Genomic DNA, 12,999 nt, shown 5'->3' with positions numbered 1-12,999 from the left:
AATTTTGTTATATGCAATAATTTTTTTTTTTTTTTTTTTTTTTTTTTATAAATTTGTCCTGCAGAGTAAAATTCTATGCAGTTTTTAAATTCAACTTTTGGTGTTCCCTTCAGCTATTTTCCCTGTACATTTAAAAGCCAGACGAAGGCTGGCAGTGAAGCTGCTAGTTATTAATAATCTAGTTGAATTATGAGAAAAATTAATTATGCTAATTCTTTCTTGAAAATAATTTAAGATGCTTAGATGCTGTTTTCTAACATTATTGGCAGAACTCAAGTAGTGACTTGAGTTCTGCCAATAATGTTAGACAATAATGTAATACATTTATGGTAATAATGTATATACATTTATGGTAATTAACCACATAGGCTAAATTTGCCCAGGAAATGCCATACTGCTGGTCTCTCTCTCTTATTAATCTGAACTATAGTTCTTTCTGAAATTTGTATTATAAAGAAACTAATAAATTTTAGACTGTTTAAATATATTTATGATTTATTTCATCATAGTAAGTTTTTAAGGCATGACGTATGCCTAGAGTTCATTTCTACAGACGTGCACAAAAGTGCTGTGGAATGACATCGAGAGATTAAACCTTGATATCTGAAAATAAAATATACCATGTTATCTGATTTCCTCCCCTGCTCTTTTTATACTAAGTTAGCTTTTGTCTATTCTTCATCATAAAATTTGCAGTTACGTATGTATAGCTGATGTTTTTGTCCTGTTGGATCAATATTTAATTGAAGAAAACAGACACACTACTTTCAAATGTAACTTCTCTATTAATAGGTTTCATTTGGCTTGGTTACGGCAAAGCATGCAAAGGCTACTGCCTAAGAGGAGGAATGCCTTCCTAGAGGACTTTCTAAAGGAAGTTGGCCCGTATTCAAGTTACACATTTGAAATAATAATAATAATAATAATAATAATAAAAGCAGTGCAGACAGCCCATTCATCACGAAATAAACCTATTCTTTATACATAGAAACATGAATTAAATAAATACATTAAAAAAATTTTTATTGATTCTTCTTTATCAAAAAGCAAGGTAAAAATTTCTGCAGTTCATTTTTATATTAATTGTATTATTATTTCAATGATATCTGCTAATTTTTAAAAAAGTATTTTTTAATATTTTCATTTAATTATAAGTTTATTACATGTATTATTTTTCTGAGTATACAAAGGTATGATTACATCTATTTTAAGAGTTATGGTACCATGATTTAGTACAGTTCCTCTGTCGAATGTAAAAGTGTCACATCGATAGAGGTGCGTGCTGTACCTCAGGTGAAGTATTGTCTAGACATGACATAACTCAAAAGTCATATAATTCTGCATAATTTAACATATACATTTATGAAAATGCAGAATGCAGTGTTTTATAGTCATTTCATATACAAGTGTTCAAAATACGACAATGAATACATTCGTAAAATGATACCAGAAAGAAAGTTTCTAATAATTCCATATGACTTACATGTCCCCAGCAGGCTGCAGCATGGATGGGTTGCCACATATCATTGTCACATACATTTGTTGAACCATGGTTATCCAGGATGAATTCTACAACACTTACATAACCATTTGCAGCTGCTATGTGAAGCTTAAAGGACAAATCAAAGAATTAAAATTTCAGCAATTATCAAAATTTGACATATTAACTACCAATTTATGATTAGTATTAAAAAACAATATAACAATAAAATGCAAATACAGTACAAAGTCTGTAATCCGGACGTCCATTATCCGGAATGATCTATAATCCGAACCTCAAAGCCACAAACTTACGCATGCGCATTTGATGTGCGCGTAAAGCCAGTAAAGCATTTACCCATGCACGCTTCCGATAGTGAAGAAAGTAACAGAGAACATTATTGAAAACGAAAAAATTTCGATTGACAAGTTAGTCGGTATTCTCGGCACAGCAATTACAGGACTTGAACAATGGAACTTTGTAACTGAACAAGAAATTATGTCTGTTTATAGAATAAAAGAGAAATTATTAGCACAAAAAATGAAGCAACTTAAAATATTTACATTGAAAGAAATGTTTAATAAAGTAAACAAATAAATATTAAGTTTTTTTTTTTTTTTTTTTTTTTGTAAATTTTGATACCCTTTAGATCATAATTGCTCTTTATTTCCTAAATTACGGTTTCATATTTTTAATTGTATAATTTCTGCATGCTATCTTACCAGTTTTAAACTGATGATCTATAATCCAGAAAACCCCCTAATCCGGACTTGCCGAAGTCCCGATGAGTCCGGATTATGTACTTTGTACTGTAATCATATAAAAGCCAAATTGTGCTTTTAATCACGTGAGAACATTACTACATCCAAAAGCTTTTCTGTTGAAATGCTTACAGTTTATAAATATAGGTTAAATGCTCAAGATTTTAAGTACTACTCAGTGGTTATCTTGCTTATTACTTATTAGTCCATACCATTAACCGTTTATTAATTGAACAGCAATCTACAATTGTGATGCTTCTTACTTACTCTTAATTATTGAAGCTTTCAGTAAAACTAAAACAAAATTCATATGTAATAATCCCGTTTTATGTTATGCTACATATATACATGTAAAATATAAAATACCTGTCTTTCAAATAATAAATTAATAACTCCCGTCTTCATTCTAAAAATAATAGTAACATTTCTGGACAGCGTCATATCTAGATTAATCTATGCCACGACGCCTCGTAATGTCAATGATGTAGTAATTGGGAACCTAAACTCTGAGAACTGAAACCTTTCTAACTCAAACCAAAACCTTCCTCTTTGTGAGTTTCCAATGCACTTTAGCTTCTCTCTCTATGCAGCTTGGATGTAATTTTGCTGTGTTGACGTCCTATCGCAACAGTATAAAAAATGTAAGTGTTCTTAAATAGGCACAATTAGGGTGCCGAATGAATGTGGCCATAAACGTCAGTTTAATTTGGGCAAGATGACTCCAAAACAGTGCAAGCTCCCTCACACCGAAGATGTACAAATGGAAAGGTAGGAGCAGTGTTGTTCCCCTCCTGCTTCTTTGTCTGCTTCTGTCTCCATAAACTAGTTTTCAAAGGCAATTTCTCAATCGTATGAACCACAGAAATCAAGTAATCTGTGCTATAGCAATCTACAATATACAGTACAAAGTCCATAATCCGGACTCGTCGGGACTTCGGCGATTCCGGATTAGCGGGTATCATCAATTTAAGTCTGGTAAGATGGCATTCAGAAATTATACAATTAAAAATATGAAACCGTAATTTATGAAATAAAGAGTAATTGTGATCTAAAGGGTATCAAAATTTACAAAAAAAAAAAAAAAAAAAAAAAGCTTAATATTTGTTTGTTTACTTTATTAAACATTTCCTTCAATGTAAGTTGTTTAAGTTGCTTCGTTTTTTTGTGCTAATACTTTCTCTTTAATTCTATAAACAGACATAATTTCTTGTTCAGTTCCAATGTTCAAGTCCTGTAATTGTTGTGTCGAGAATACCGACTAACTTGTCTATCGAAATTTTTTCGTTTTCAATGATCTCTCTGTCACTTTCTTCAGTATCGGAAGCGGTACATCGAAACATGCTTTCGCTTTGTAGATCCTTTGGCAGCTCCAGAATTGGAAAAATTCTTTTTGACATAATTGAAAGTTCAAGCTTGATTTTTATAAGATTGCTCTAACAGTCTGCAAAAAATAATAAGCCAAATCCAATAAGAAGATTAAGGAACAGCCCAATCTGCAACATTAACTGAAATGTCATAGAATCAGCAAAGATAATTTTAGCTTAGGTTATACCGTTTGTTATACATTAAACGTGCATGCCGAAACGCATAACGCGCATGTGTAAAGCACACAAAAAAAAAAAAAAAAAAAAGGTTTGTGGCTTTGAGGTCTAGATTATAGATCATTCAGGATAATGGACGTCCGGATTATGGACTTCGTATTGTAGTATGTTAGCTACGTATTTCCATATTTGGAAAAGGGGGAGAAACTCATCCTGGAAATTGACAAAAATCTAGAAGTGTATTTAATTTGTTAACTAATATATTTATATCTTCTTTTTTCTTTGGGGGTTTATGTGCTGATGTCCACAAACAGAAGAGCTGCCACTGTTAATGGTGTAAAGGAATTTAAAATAATGGAGTAAAAAGATATGAAATTAGTTATGTAATGTTAAGATTCAAATTATATATTTGAATAAAAAATTCCTCCTTACCATATTCAAGGTAAACTATAATTTTAATGGATAAATTTCATATTTTACATCACATGGAGTTTAATAAATTAACTTACTGGTGCTGCACCTTGATGATCTCTGTACTCTATGTCTCCACCTTCTTCTAGCAGGATCTTTAAATCGGAAAGCATTTGTTTTTCAGATATGGCCCTCGTTTCATCAATCATTTCTTGAGTAATTCCTAAACATGAGTACATATTTAAAATATTAATCATTAAGACATACAGGATAAGGATATACATATTTGAAAGCAAAAAGGATCTGCATTTTAATACAAGCAAGGTAGTTATTACAATACTGAATGACCAATTTGGTCTAGAAAATATATATATATATAGTCTTGCTTTACTCTTAGAATCATACATGTTCACTGAAATCTGATTTTTAAATGTTGTTGGTGGTCATGTGCCATCAGTCCAGAATTAATAATGGGTGTATTCTATAAGTCAAAGGCCTTAGGCACCAGAATGAATGAATGCTTTCTCATCAAACAATATTCCAGTTTGGATTGAGGCATTGCAAACAGTAGCATCAACAAAGGTCATACATGTTGGAATTCCAAGAAGCCCAGGAGCCTTCAAGTCACTTTCAAAATAAAAACTGACAATTACCATATTTGACGGCATATAAGACGCACCCTTATTTAGAAGACCACATACAAGGGGAAAAAAGTTTGTTTATGTGTGTCTAGATCTTTATCCAGGCTAAAAATAGCATTCAGTATTGAAAGTTAACCTGTGTCCTTCACGTATAAGAAGCAGGTAATTTTTTGAGACCAAATTTAGGAAAAAAATATATATTATATTTTTTAGACATACCATATTTGAGGGCATGTAAGACTATATATATAAAATATATATAGTCTTATATGCCCTCAAATATGGTATGTCTTGAGATAAGGAGCCCTGAACTTATGAAACCTACATTATGTCTCAAGATAAAGGCCCTGAATTAGATGAGGTGACTTTCTTAATTCATAAATCTACCACAAGTTATCAAAGAGCCTTCCCAAAAAAACTTTTGGATCAATGGATTTTACATATACTTACTCTTTAAATATATTACTATCACAGGCATCCTATACAAGTTCTTATCCAGGATTTAATCCCAAGGACATGAACACGACAACTGTCTTTACCAATAACCAAATCCATTCTCAGGGCTTTTAAATTTAATACCACAAGGAAAATAACTTCTTAAGACATTAAATTTAATCAGTGGATTTTTACATATACTTACTCCTCAAATATTACTATTACAGGCATCCTATACAAGTCCTTATCCAGGATTTAATCCCAAGGACATGAACACAACAACTGTCTTTACCAATAACCAAATCCATTCTCAGGGCTTTTAAAATTTAATATCACGAGGAAAATAACTTCTTAGACATTAAATTTATTCACAGTCCATGTGCCGCACTGTTTTTAATTACTCTTAATTCATTAACTGCCAAATTTTTTCTCTCAATTTACATTTATTTTTGGGTGTCTACATTGACAGAGACTGGAAATTGGAATATGAATGCATTACAGATGGAATCTGCCACGAGGTCCAAATGAGAATAGACATTCAAGTAGCCCTCACCGGAAAATAAAATTCATATTGACAATAAACAGTTAGTAAATATATTCTAAAATCATTATAGAACACAAGAGTTGGAAATGGTGTACATAATAATATGACATACCTCATTTTGAAAATGTTGAAATCTTGAAACTCACAAAAATTTTACTTCTTCTCACAAATAATACTCTCCAGCTCACTATTTCAACAACTTCTACTCAAGAACTCATGCAAAAGCTTGAAAAAGGTTTAAACAACAATGCAAAAAAGTAACCATTGTTGCCAACCTAATTAAAAATACCAATTTTCTGCTACTAAGACAAATCTCCAAATGGGGATCATGGCAGTTAATAGGTTAAGCAAATTAATAAATTTAGAAAATAAGTTTCTAGCAATTGTAAAATTAGAAAATATAAAATATTTGTAAACACCAAAAATAGAAATGCAGTGTTTTCTTAAGTACTTTATTCTAATGACACATCTCATCATAATAATCTTTTCGTTGTAGAAAAAGTCACTTCTAGGTGGCACAAAGTAAATAACATTAACTTCTGTCAGACATGAATGACAGCTTGAATTCAGTCTTGCATGGAGTTAACAAATATAGATATATTCAACATTAGCATCCTACCATTTTTCCAAATTGCTAGAAGTATGCTGTTGTCATCCTGACATGCTCATCACAATCACATCGTAGTAAATTCTCAATGACATTCAAATCAAAGCTTAATATGCATTGGCATCATGATGCAATTAACTCGAGTTCTCAATCGGTCCAGGCTAATCCGGGATACACAGCTGTCACACTGGCAGTGTCGTCTCTTGCACTGCTGATCAAGAGCACCTTAGAGTACGGAATTCAAGTGTTTCGTATCACTTTTTCCTGGCACTAGTATTGTCATATTGGAAGGATTTATTGGGTGTTTACATCAGGAAGTATGAAAAAAAGGCAAAAGGTTGGCATCTACAAGCCCAACACATATCATCTAAATCAAATATACCCTCACCTGAACTACGGGATCACCTTCTGCTTTCTTAGAACATACCCAGAATATCACACAGTCTGTCTGACTTATACAATCCTTGTAAATAATCTTATAATGCATACTTTATATCCTGCATAAGCAAATATGGGACCAATCCAACCAAATATCTATTCCAAGAGGTGGTTGTTTTCATGACTTCAAGCTCATTGTAGGAGAAGTTATTAAGATGGGTTTCTTCTGAATTTATTATACTCCAGATATTCAAATCTCACAATTCTTGTTTGAAAATTGTTTTCATGAATTGTTTGCAGCAGTTCATGACTAATAATGTATGCAACACTGAATATTGTACCTACATCATTTTACACTATCCTTCTGCCCACATTCTAACACAAATTTTCAGTAATTGCATAAAAGAGAATAATTTGAAAATGTTTGAGTGGTGCATATAGATACACCTACAAAATCAACACTTTCCTCATGCTGTCATCTTTGGCCTAGTTGTATACAACTATCTCTTTATGGAACTTATTTAGTTTTATCCTTTTTCTTCCATTTACAGAAAAGAACAATAAGATCCAAGCATGTCTGTCAATCCTACAGTACATGCAAAATCTATTTGCATATCGATATTTATCATTAGAGTGCCCTTTGTTCCAGTCAAAAGCAGTGACAACAATTTCAACAGAGTGACTAATACATATACATACATTCTTGGATTAGTCTGGCATAAAATAAACACTTTTTCTGCATACTGCAGTATACAGAAAAAATGGAAAATTTATCTGAAATATTTTATTAAAAAAAATTAAACTCTTAAAAATCGCTTTATTTTTAACCTCTTGCCAACCTATACACATATGTAAGGAAGATAACGGTTTTGAACCAAAAAATTTTATCGTGAGTTGTGAGTGAATAAGCATGAATTAGGGTCCCCACAATACATTTTTATTATTTTAATGATGTCTGCATGTATATGAAGATTTTTTCATCCACTATAAACTCGTATCAAATATCTGAACAGTTCCATTCCTGTATTTAAGCTTTCTGCATTCATTTAAAGAGTTGCTTGGATTTGGGGTAAAATTAGATTAACAGTTGTGTTACTTTAGTTGAAGATCATAAAGGCTTGTTTGGAGGGGGGAAGGACACTCACTATTTTTACCTCACACCAACCTATTTACATAGATACAAGAGGTAATTTTTTCTGGTCCGAAAATTTGATACAGAGTTTTGAGTGAATAAGCACAAATTAATGTCCCCACAATGCACTTTTACTAATTTTACAATGATGTCTGTCTGTATTGTATGCATAGATTTTTTCGTCCACAATAACTCTTATATGAGGCTTTCAAAAATTTGTACTTTCCATATTTAAGCTTTCTACATTCATGCAAAAAATTTATTAGATTTTAGCTAAAATTGGACAACCAGAAGTAGTACTTTGCTGGAAGCCCATAACAGTTCTTCATGGACAACAGGAAGTGGTACTTTACTTGAAGTTCATAACAGTTTTTAATGAAAAACTACATTAAAATATATTAACAAACTTTCAATTTAAGATTTTTATATCAGTGAGAACAACATATTAGATTTTAGCTCAAATTTATAAACCAGAAGCTTTTGTATGGACTGTCATAAAAATATATTATGAGATAATTTAAAACTTTTCAACTTGGGTATTTAAAATATGTATGTATGTGATTGAGTATAGCATACAGTCAAAAGTCGTTAATCCGGACTCATCGGGACTTCGGCGATTCCGGATTATCGATTTTTCCGGATTATAGATCATCAGTTTAAATCTGGTAAAATGGCATGCAGAAATTATAAAATTAAAAATATGAAACCGTAATTTACGAAATTAAGAACAATTATGATCTAAAGAGTATCAAAATTTACAAAAAAAAAGCTTAATATTTATTTGTTTACTTTATTAAACATTTCTTTCAATGTAAGTTGTTTAAGTTGCTTCGTTTTTATGTGATAATACATTCTCTTTAATTCTATAAACAGACATAATTTCGTGTTCAGTTACAAAGTTCCGCTGTTCAAGTCCTATAATTGCTGTGTCAAGAATACCGACTAATTTGTCAATCGAAACTTTTTCGTTTTCAATAATCTCTATCACTTTCTTCGCTATCCGAAGCGAATTATAATGAGGAGGCATTTGATTTAAATCATATCAAAGACGATTTAAATCATATCAAAGACACATCGAGATGAAATACTACATTGAGTAAGCAATTATAAGCCAAATAAAATAAAAACATCTGCTCTTAAGATAAGGATAGTGCTGGATCAACTTCCAATTCATTGCACGCTGCCCGGGTGTTAAAGATAAACAATGTTTAGATAAACAAAGTTAAAGTTTACATAAACAAACGTTAAAGTTTACATAAACAAAGGATATGCCTTTATCCATTTTTTGCAGCAATTCTACTTTTTGTTTAATGAACTCCGAAAGATACTTTCGCTTTGTATATCCTTTACATATTAGTAAATATATATCGGAAATTCTATTTGACAGTTCAAGCTTACTTTTATAAAATTGCTCTAACAGTCTGCAAAAAATAATAATCCGGATCGAATTCGAAGATTAAGGAACAACGCAATCTGCAACATTAACTGAAATAGATAATTAGATAATTTTAGCTTAGCTTATCCCGTCCGTTATACATTAAACGCGCATTCGTAAACGTATTTTGCGCATGTGCACACGCAAATTCGCAGCGGTAAAGGTCTTGCGCGCATGCGTGAAAGCGACGCATGCGCAGAAAGTTTGTAGCTTTGAGGTCCGGATTATAGATCATTCCGGATTATGGGTGTCCGAATTAACGACTTTTGACTGTATTACATTTCTAAGCATTAAATTTATTCTAGGAATCATGCTAAATACAAAGAAAATAAACTCATTATGAAGACGAACTCTCAGTATAAATATTGGGCTTAATTTATTTTCTGTTTCTTTCACTTTTGAGTTGAATATCTTTTCAGATAAATAGATGTTGCCATCATATGCTATCAAAATATATTATTTTAAGAGATAATATAGCCAAATATAAAAAGAAATATATGCCAGCATTTAACAATCTATCAACTAACTCAGGAATTCTAAAGATTAGCTGCTGTTAAAAATTTTGTGTTCATTTGATTTGTGAATCCAAATGGAACTATATGACCAGAGGATATACTACCATATTTTCAAGGTCAAAGCAAGAGAATGGAATAATAAAAAAAGAGTAGTGTTTATAATTAACACTGAACGATAAACAGATTAATTTTCTGATCAACTGTAAGTGGATAGTTTACTTAAAGCTTGCTGCTATTCCACCAGTTCCATGTCTTAACACGGGACTGGCAGGAGGACATGCAATGGTCACATGAGATTTATTTATTAATGGAAACATATGATAATCACTGCAACTCATTTCATAATTATTGTTCATTTGTAGTTTAAGTTTTGAAAATGAAAAGAAAATTCATCAAGCATACCTTTTTTAGCCATCTCGGACTCAATATAGTCCAAAGTGGCCTCATCTTCACATATATCGTAGGGCATATTGCCATCAGCATTCACAGCCAGCAAGTCCGCTCCTTTTGATATGAGATATCGAACCAAGTGCAAATGACCACAGGTTGCAGCTGCATGAAGAGGAGTCCACTGTTCACTATCCTTAGCATTCACATTAGCACCAAATTCCAGTAGCAATTTCATCATGGCTTCACTGTCATCTATACAGCACTGGAAAAGGTAATGACGGTAAGAGTAAATATCACAGACTTATTTCATATTAAAGAAATGAAACTTCAAGCTGTATAAACCTGAAGGTTAAGTTAAGCTGAAAGGATAAGTTATTTGAATATGGCAAAGTACACAAGAGTTAATGTCTTTGTGGAGGACTAAAAGAAACTGACTTGTATTGATGCTGCACATCTAGAAAGTGCTGTTTAACCACTCTGACAAAGATGAGAGGCAATTTGAAGTGAATGATCATTTGCTAATTATTAAAACAAAATATAAAATTTTACAAATTATAAAAGTCATGTAATTAGTGCAGTGAAATAAGGAAAGAAGATAATGTCTGAATTGGTTAGTTTTTGATTTCTGAATTAATCTTTCAGCTGCATCCGAGCATAAAAAACATTCATTTAGAAGGCTGAATTTTGAAAGAAATGGCAGCTAGATAAATGCACGAATTTTCCATTTTAGTAGACTAATATTTCATTTTGCTAATGGAAAACATAGACATTACTAGAATTTTATGGCATTATTAACTGCATTTTTTTCATAACAGAAATTTTAAGAGTATTATTAATTTTTTCCTCTTTCTATATATTAAAAAAAGTTCTTTGGATTATCGGATTATTTAATTATGCCAAAGGGGGCTATACAAGGTCTATACTACACGAGGGCTATCTGCCTAAAGGAGGGATGCCTTTGTGGAGGGCTTTCTAATGGAAACTGGCACTATATACGTTACAAATGGGGGAAAACCATGAAAACGCCCATGCAGCCAGCCCGTTCGCAGGATCTGAACCTTGGACCAAACTACCAGTGTTCAGCGTCTTTACCGCTTGGCCGCTAGTTCTTTGGAAACAAAGGCATTGTTGTGAAAACAGCATATTTTCGTATCAAACTAGGCAGGCATATAATTTTTTCAGTCTTACCTTCAGCCAGATTTCACAAAGTAAAAAGAAATTAAAATTCATCTATCACCTACTTGATGAAGTGCAGTTAAACCGTCTTCATTTGTAGAATCGGGACTTACTCCAAGCAATAGTAATCGCCGCACTGTAGGAAGGGGAAAAAAAAAAAATGTTAAATATTTACAAACATATTACAATAAAGTAACAATAGAATAAATACTTCATATTACCTCCTACATATTTATAATGACTTTTGTTTTGTGAAAGAAATGAGCCAAAAATATCTTTTCAGATGAAAGCATAAACCTAGTAACTGGATGTTACTTTTGGGGAAGTTAAATGAAGTCCAGTAGCCGTATTTTACTAGTTATAGAAATAAGAAATCCAGTTACAATTCCGTTTTGAGGACCGTACGAAATTGCATCGAATATATATGCGCAAAAGCGCCAAATCTAGCAAACGTGCCCATTTAAACCACGTGTCAAATCTAGCACCGATTTAACGCGCGTAAATTTAGATAGCTGTATTTGGCTGATATTTGGAAGTCGACATGTTTTAATTTTTGAATTCTTTTTTGATAACGATCTTATTCGATTCTTATTTTCCGATCTAACAATTTAGGAATTGCCCACTGACGAAAAGTCTGCAATAGAATTTTTTCAAAGAAGGCATTATTCACAATAGAAAATAATATTCTTAAAGCCGCTAGATGAAAGGTTTTAGTGTAGAATTGGGTGCTCCTTCGATTGGCGACAAATTTTATTCAATTTTGGTGATGAAACCACTTTCTCGTTACCATGATAGTATTAACTTGATTTTAGCTTCCTGATTTTTTTAAGGAAGTGTACATGGGCAAAAGTCAAGGCAGTGCGCAATGCCGAGTTTGTGCAATTCTCTGATGCTTTTTAAGTGAAAACAGATCGATGTGTACATGGACACTGAGTTTGTGCAATTCGTTGACTTCTTATGTTCTTTCAAGAGGCCATCTTGAAAATGTGCCTTTCTGGAGCAGTGTTGCCAGATCGTGCGACTTTTCGCAAATTTGCGACTTTTGACAAACTCGTGGTACGACAATTTTAGTATTAGGGATTTTGCGAAATTTTTGCGACCTCCATCAATTCCTTATGCTACTTTTGGCGACTTCAAAGACGTTTTTAATATATCGTAAAATACTTTGTAAAACACAGAATTGTGTACCTTAATAATATTCATGATTTTAGTGCTCTCCATATTTGTTCCCCCCCCCCCCCCTCATCAGTTCTGTGGTAAAAACAAAGCGAACAAAAGAACTTGCAGCTTGCGCGCCATATACTGAGTACCCAAACAGATAGAGAAATAAAATTCATCCTCCTGATTATAATATTGCTAAGACCTGTGGAATAAAAATGACTTAAATATCAAAGCAACTGCATTTTTCTACACAAATAAATTTAGCATTGAAAGAACACACAAGGCTTTCTTAAGTAATCAAAATCTGAAATAAGTCCACCAATCAGAGCGGAAAACTCGCTGAAAAGCATTCCTCAATTAAAATGTTCACTACTAAGCTAAAAAAAATACTG

The 12,999-nt window shown here is 32.3% G+C and overlaps 1 protein-coding gene across 4 annotated transcripts in view; it reads right to left on the bottom strand.

Annotated features, from left to right (window-relative positions):
• The window catches only part of LOC118196986 (protein phosphatase 1 regulatory subunit 16A-like), a 166,441-nt gene that overhangs the window by 20,495 nt on the left and 132,947 nt on the right, over window positions 1–12,999 (bottom strand). For all 4 annotated transcript variants that reach the window (XM_085822864.1, XM_085822865.1, XM_085822866.1 and 1 more), the window contains 4 exons: window positions 11,512–11,582; window positions 10,283–10,532; window positions 4,292–4,416; window positions 1,484–1,609 (listed from right to left, as the gene is read on the bottom strand). In XM_085822864.1, coding sequence (XP_085678990.1) covers window positions 1,484–1,609; window positions 4,292–4,416; window positions 10,283–10,532; window positions 11,512–11,582 — 572 coding nt within the window. The remainder of the gene's footprint in view (window positions 1–1,483; window positions 1,610–4,291; window positions 4,417–10,282; window positions 10,533–11,511; window positions 11,583–12,999) is intronic.

The sequence above is a fragment of the Stegodyphus dumicola genome, chromosome 8 (genome assembly GCF_044657685.1).
Source record: "Stegodyphus dumicola isolate Sdum_Otavi_A_Nest chromosome 8, ASM4465768v1".
NCBI lineage: Eukaryota > Metazoa > Arthropoda > Arachnida > Araneae > Eresidae > Stegodyphus > Stegodyphus dumicola.
The sequence above is the reverse complement of the archived record's forward strand: the minus strand, read 5'-3'. Positions and strand labels throughout refer to the sequence as shown.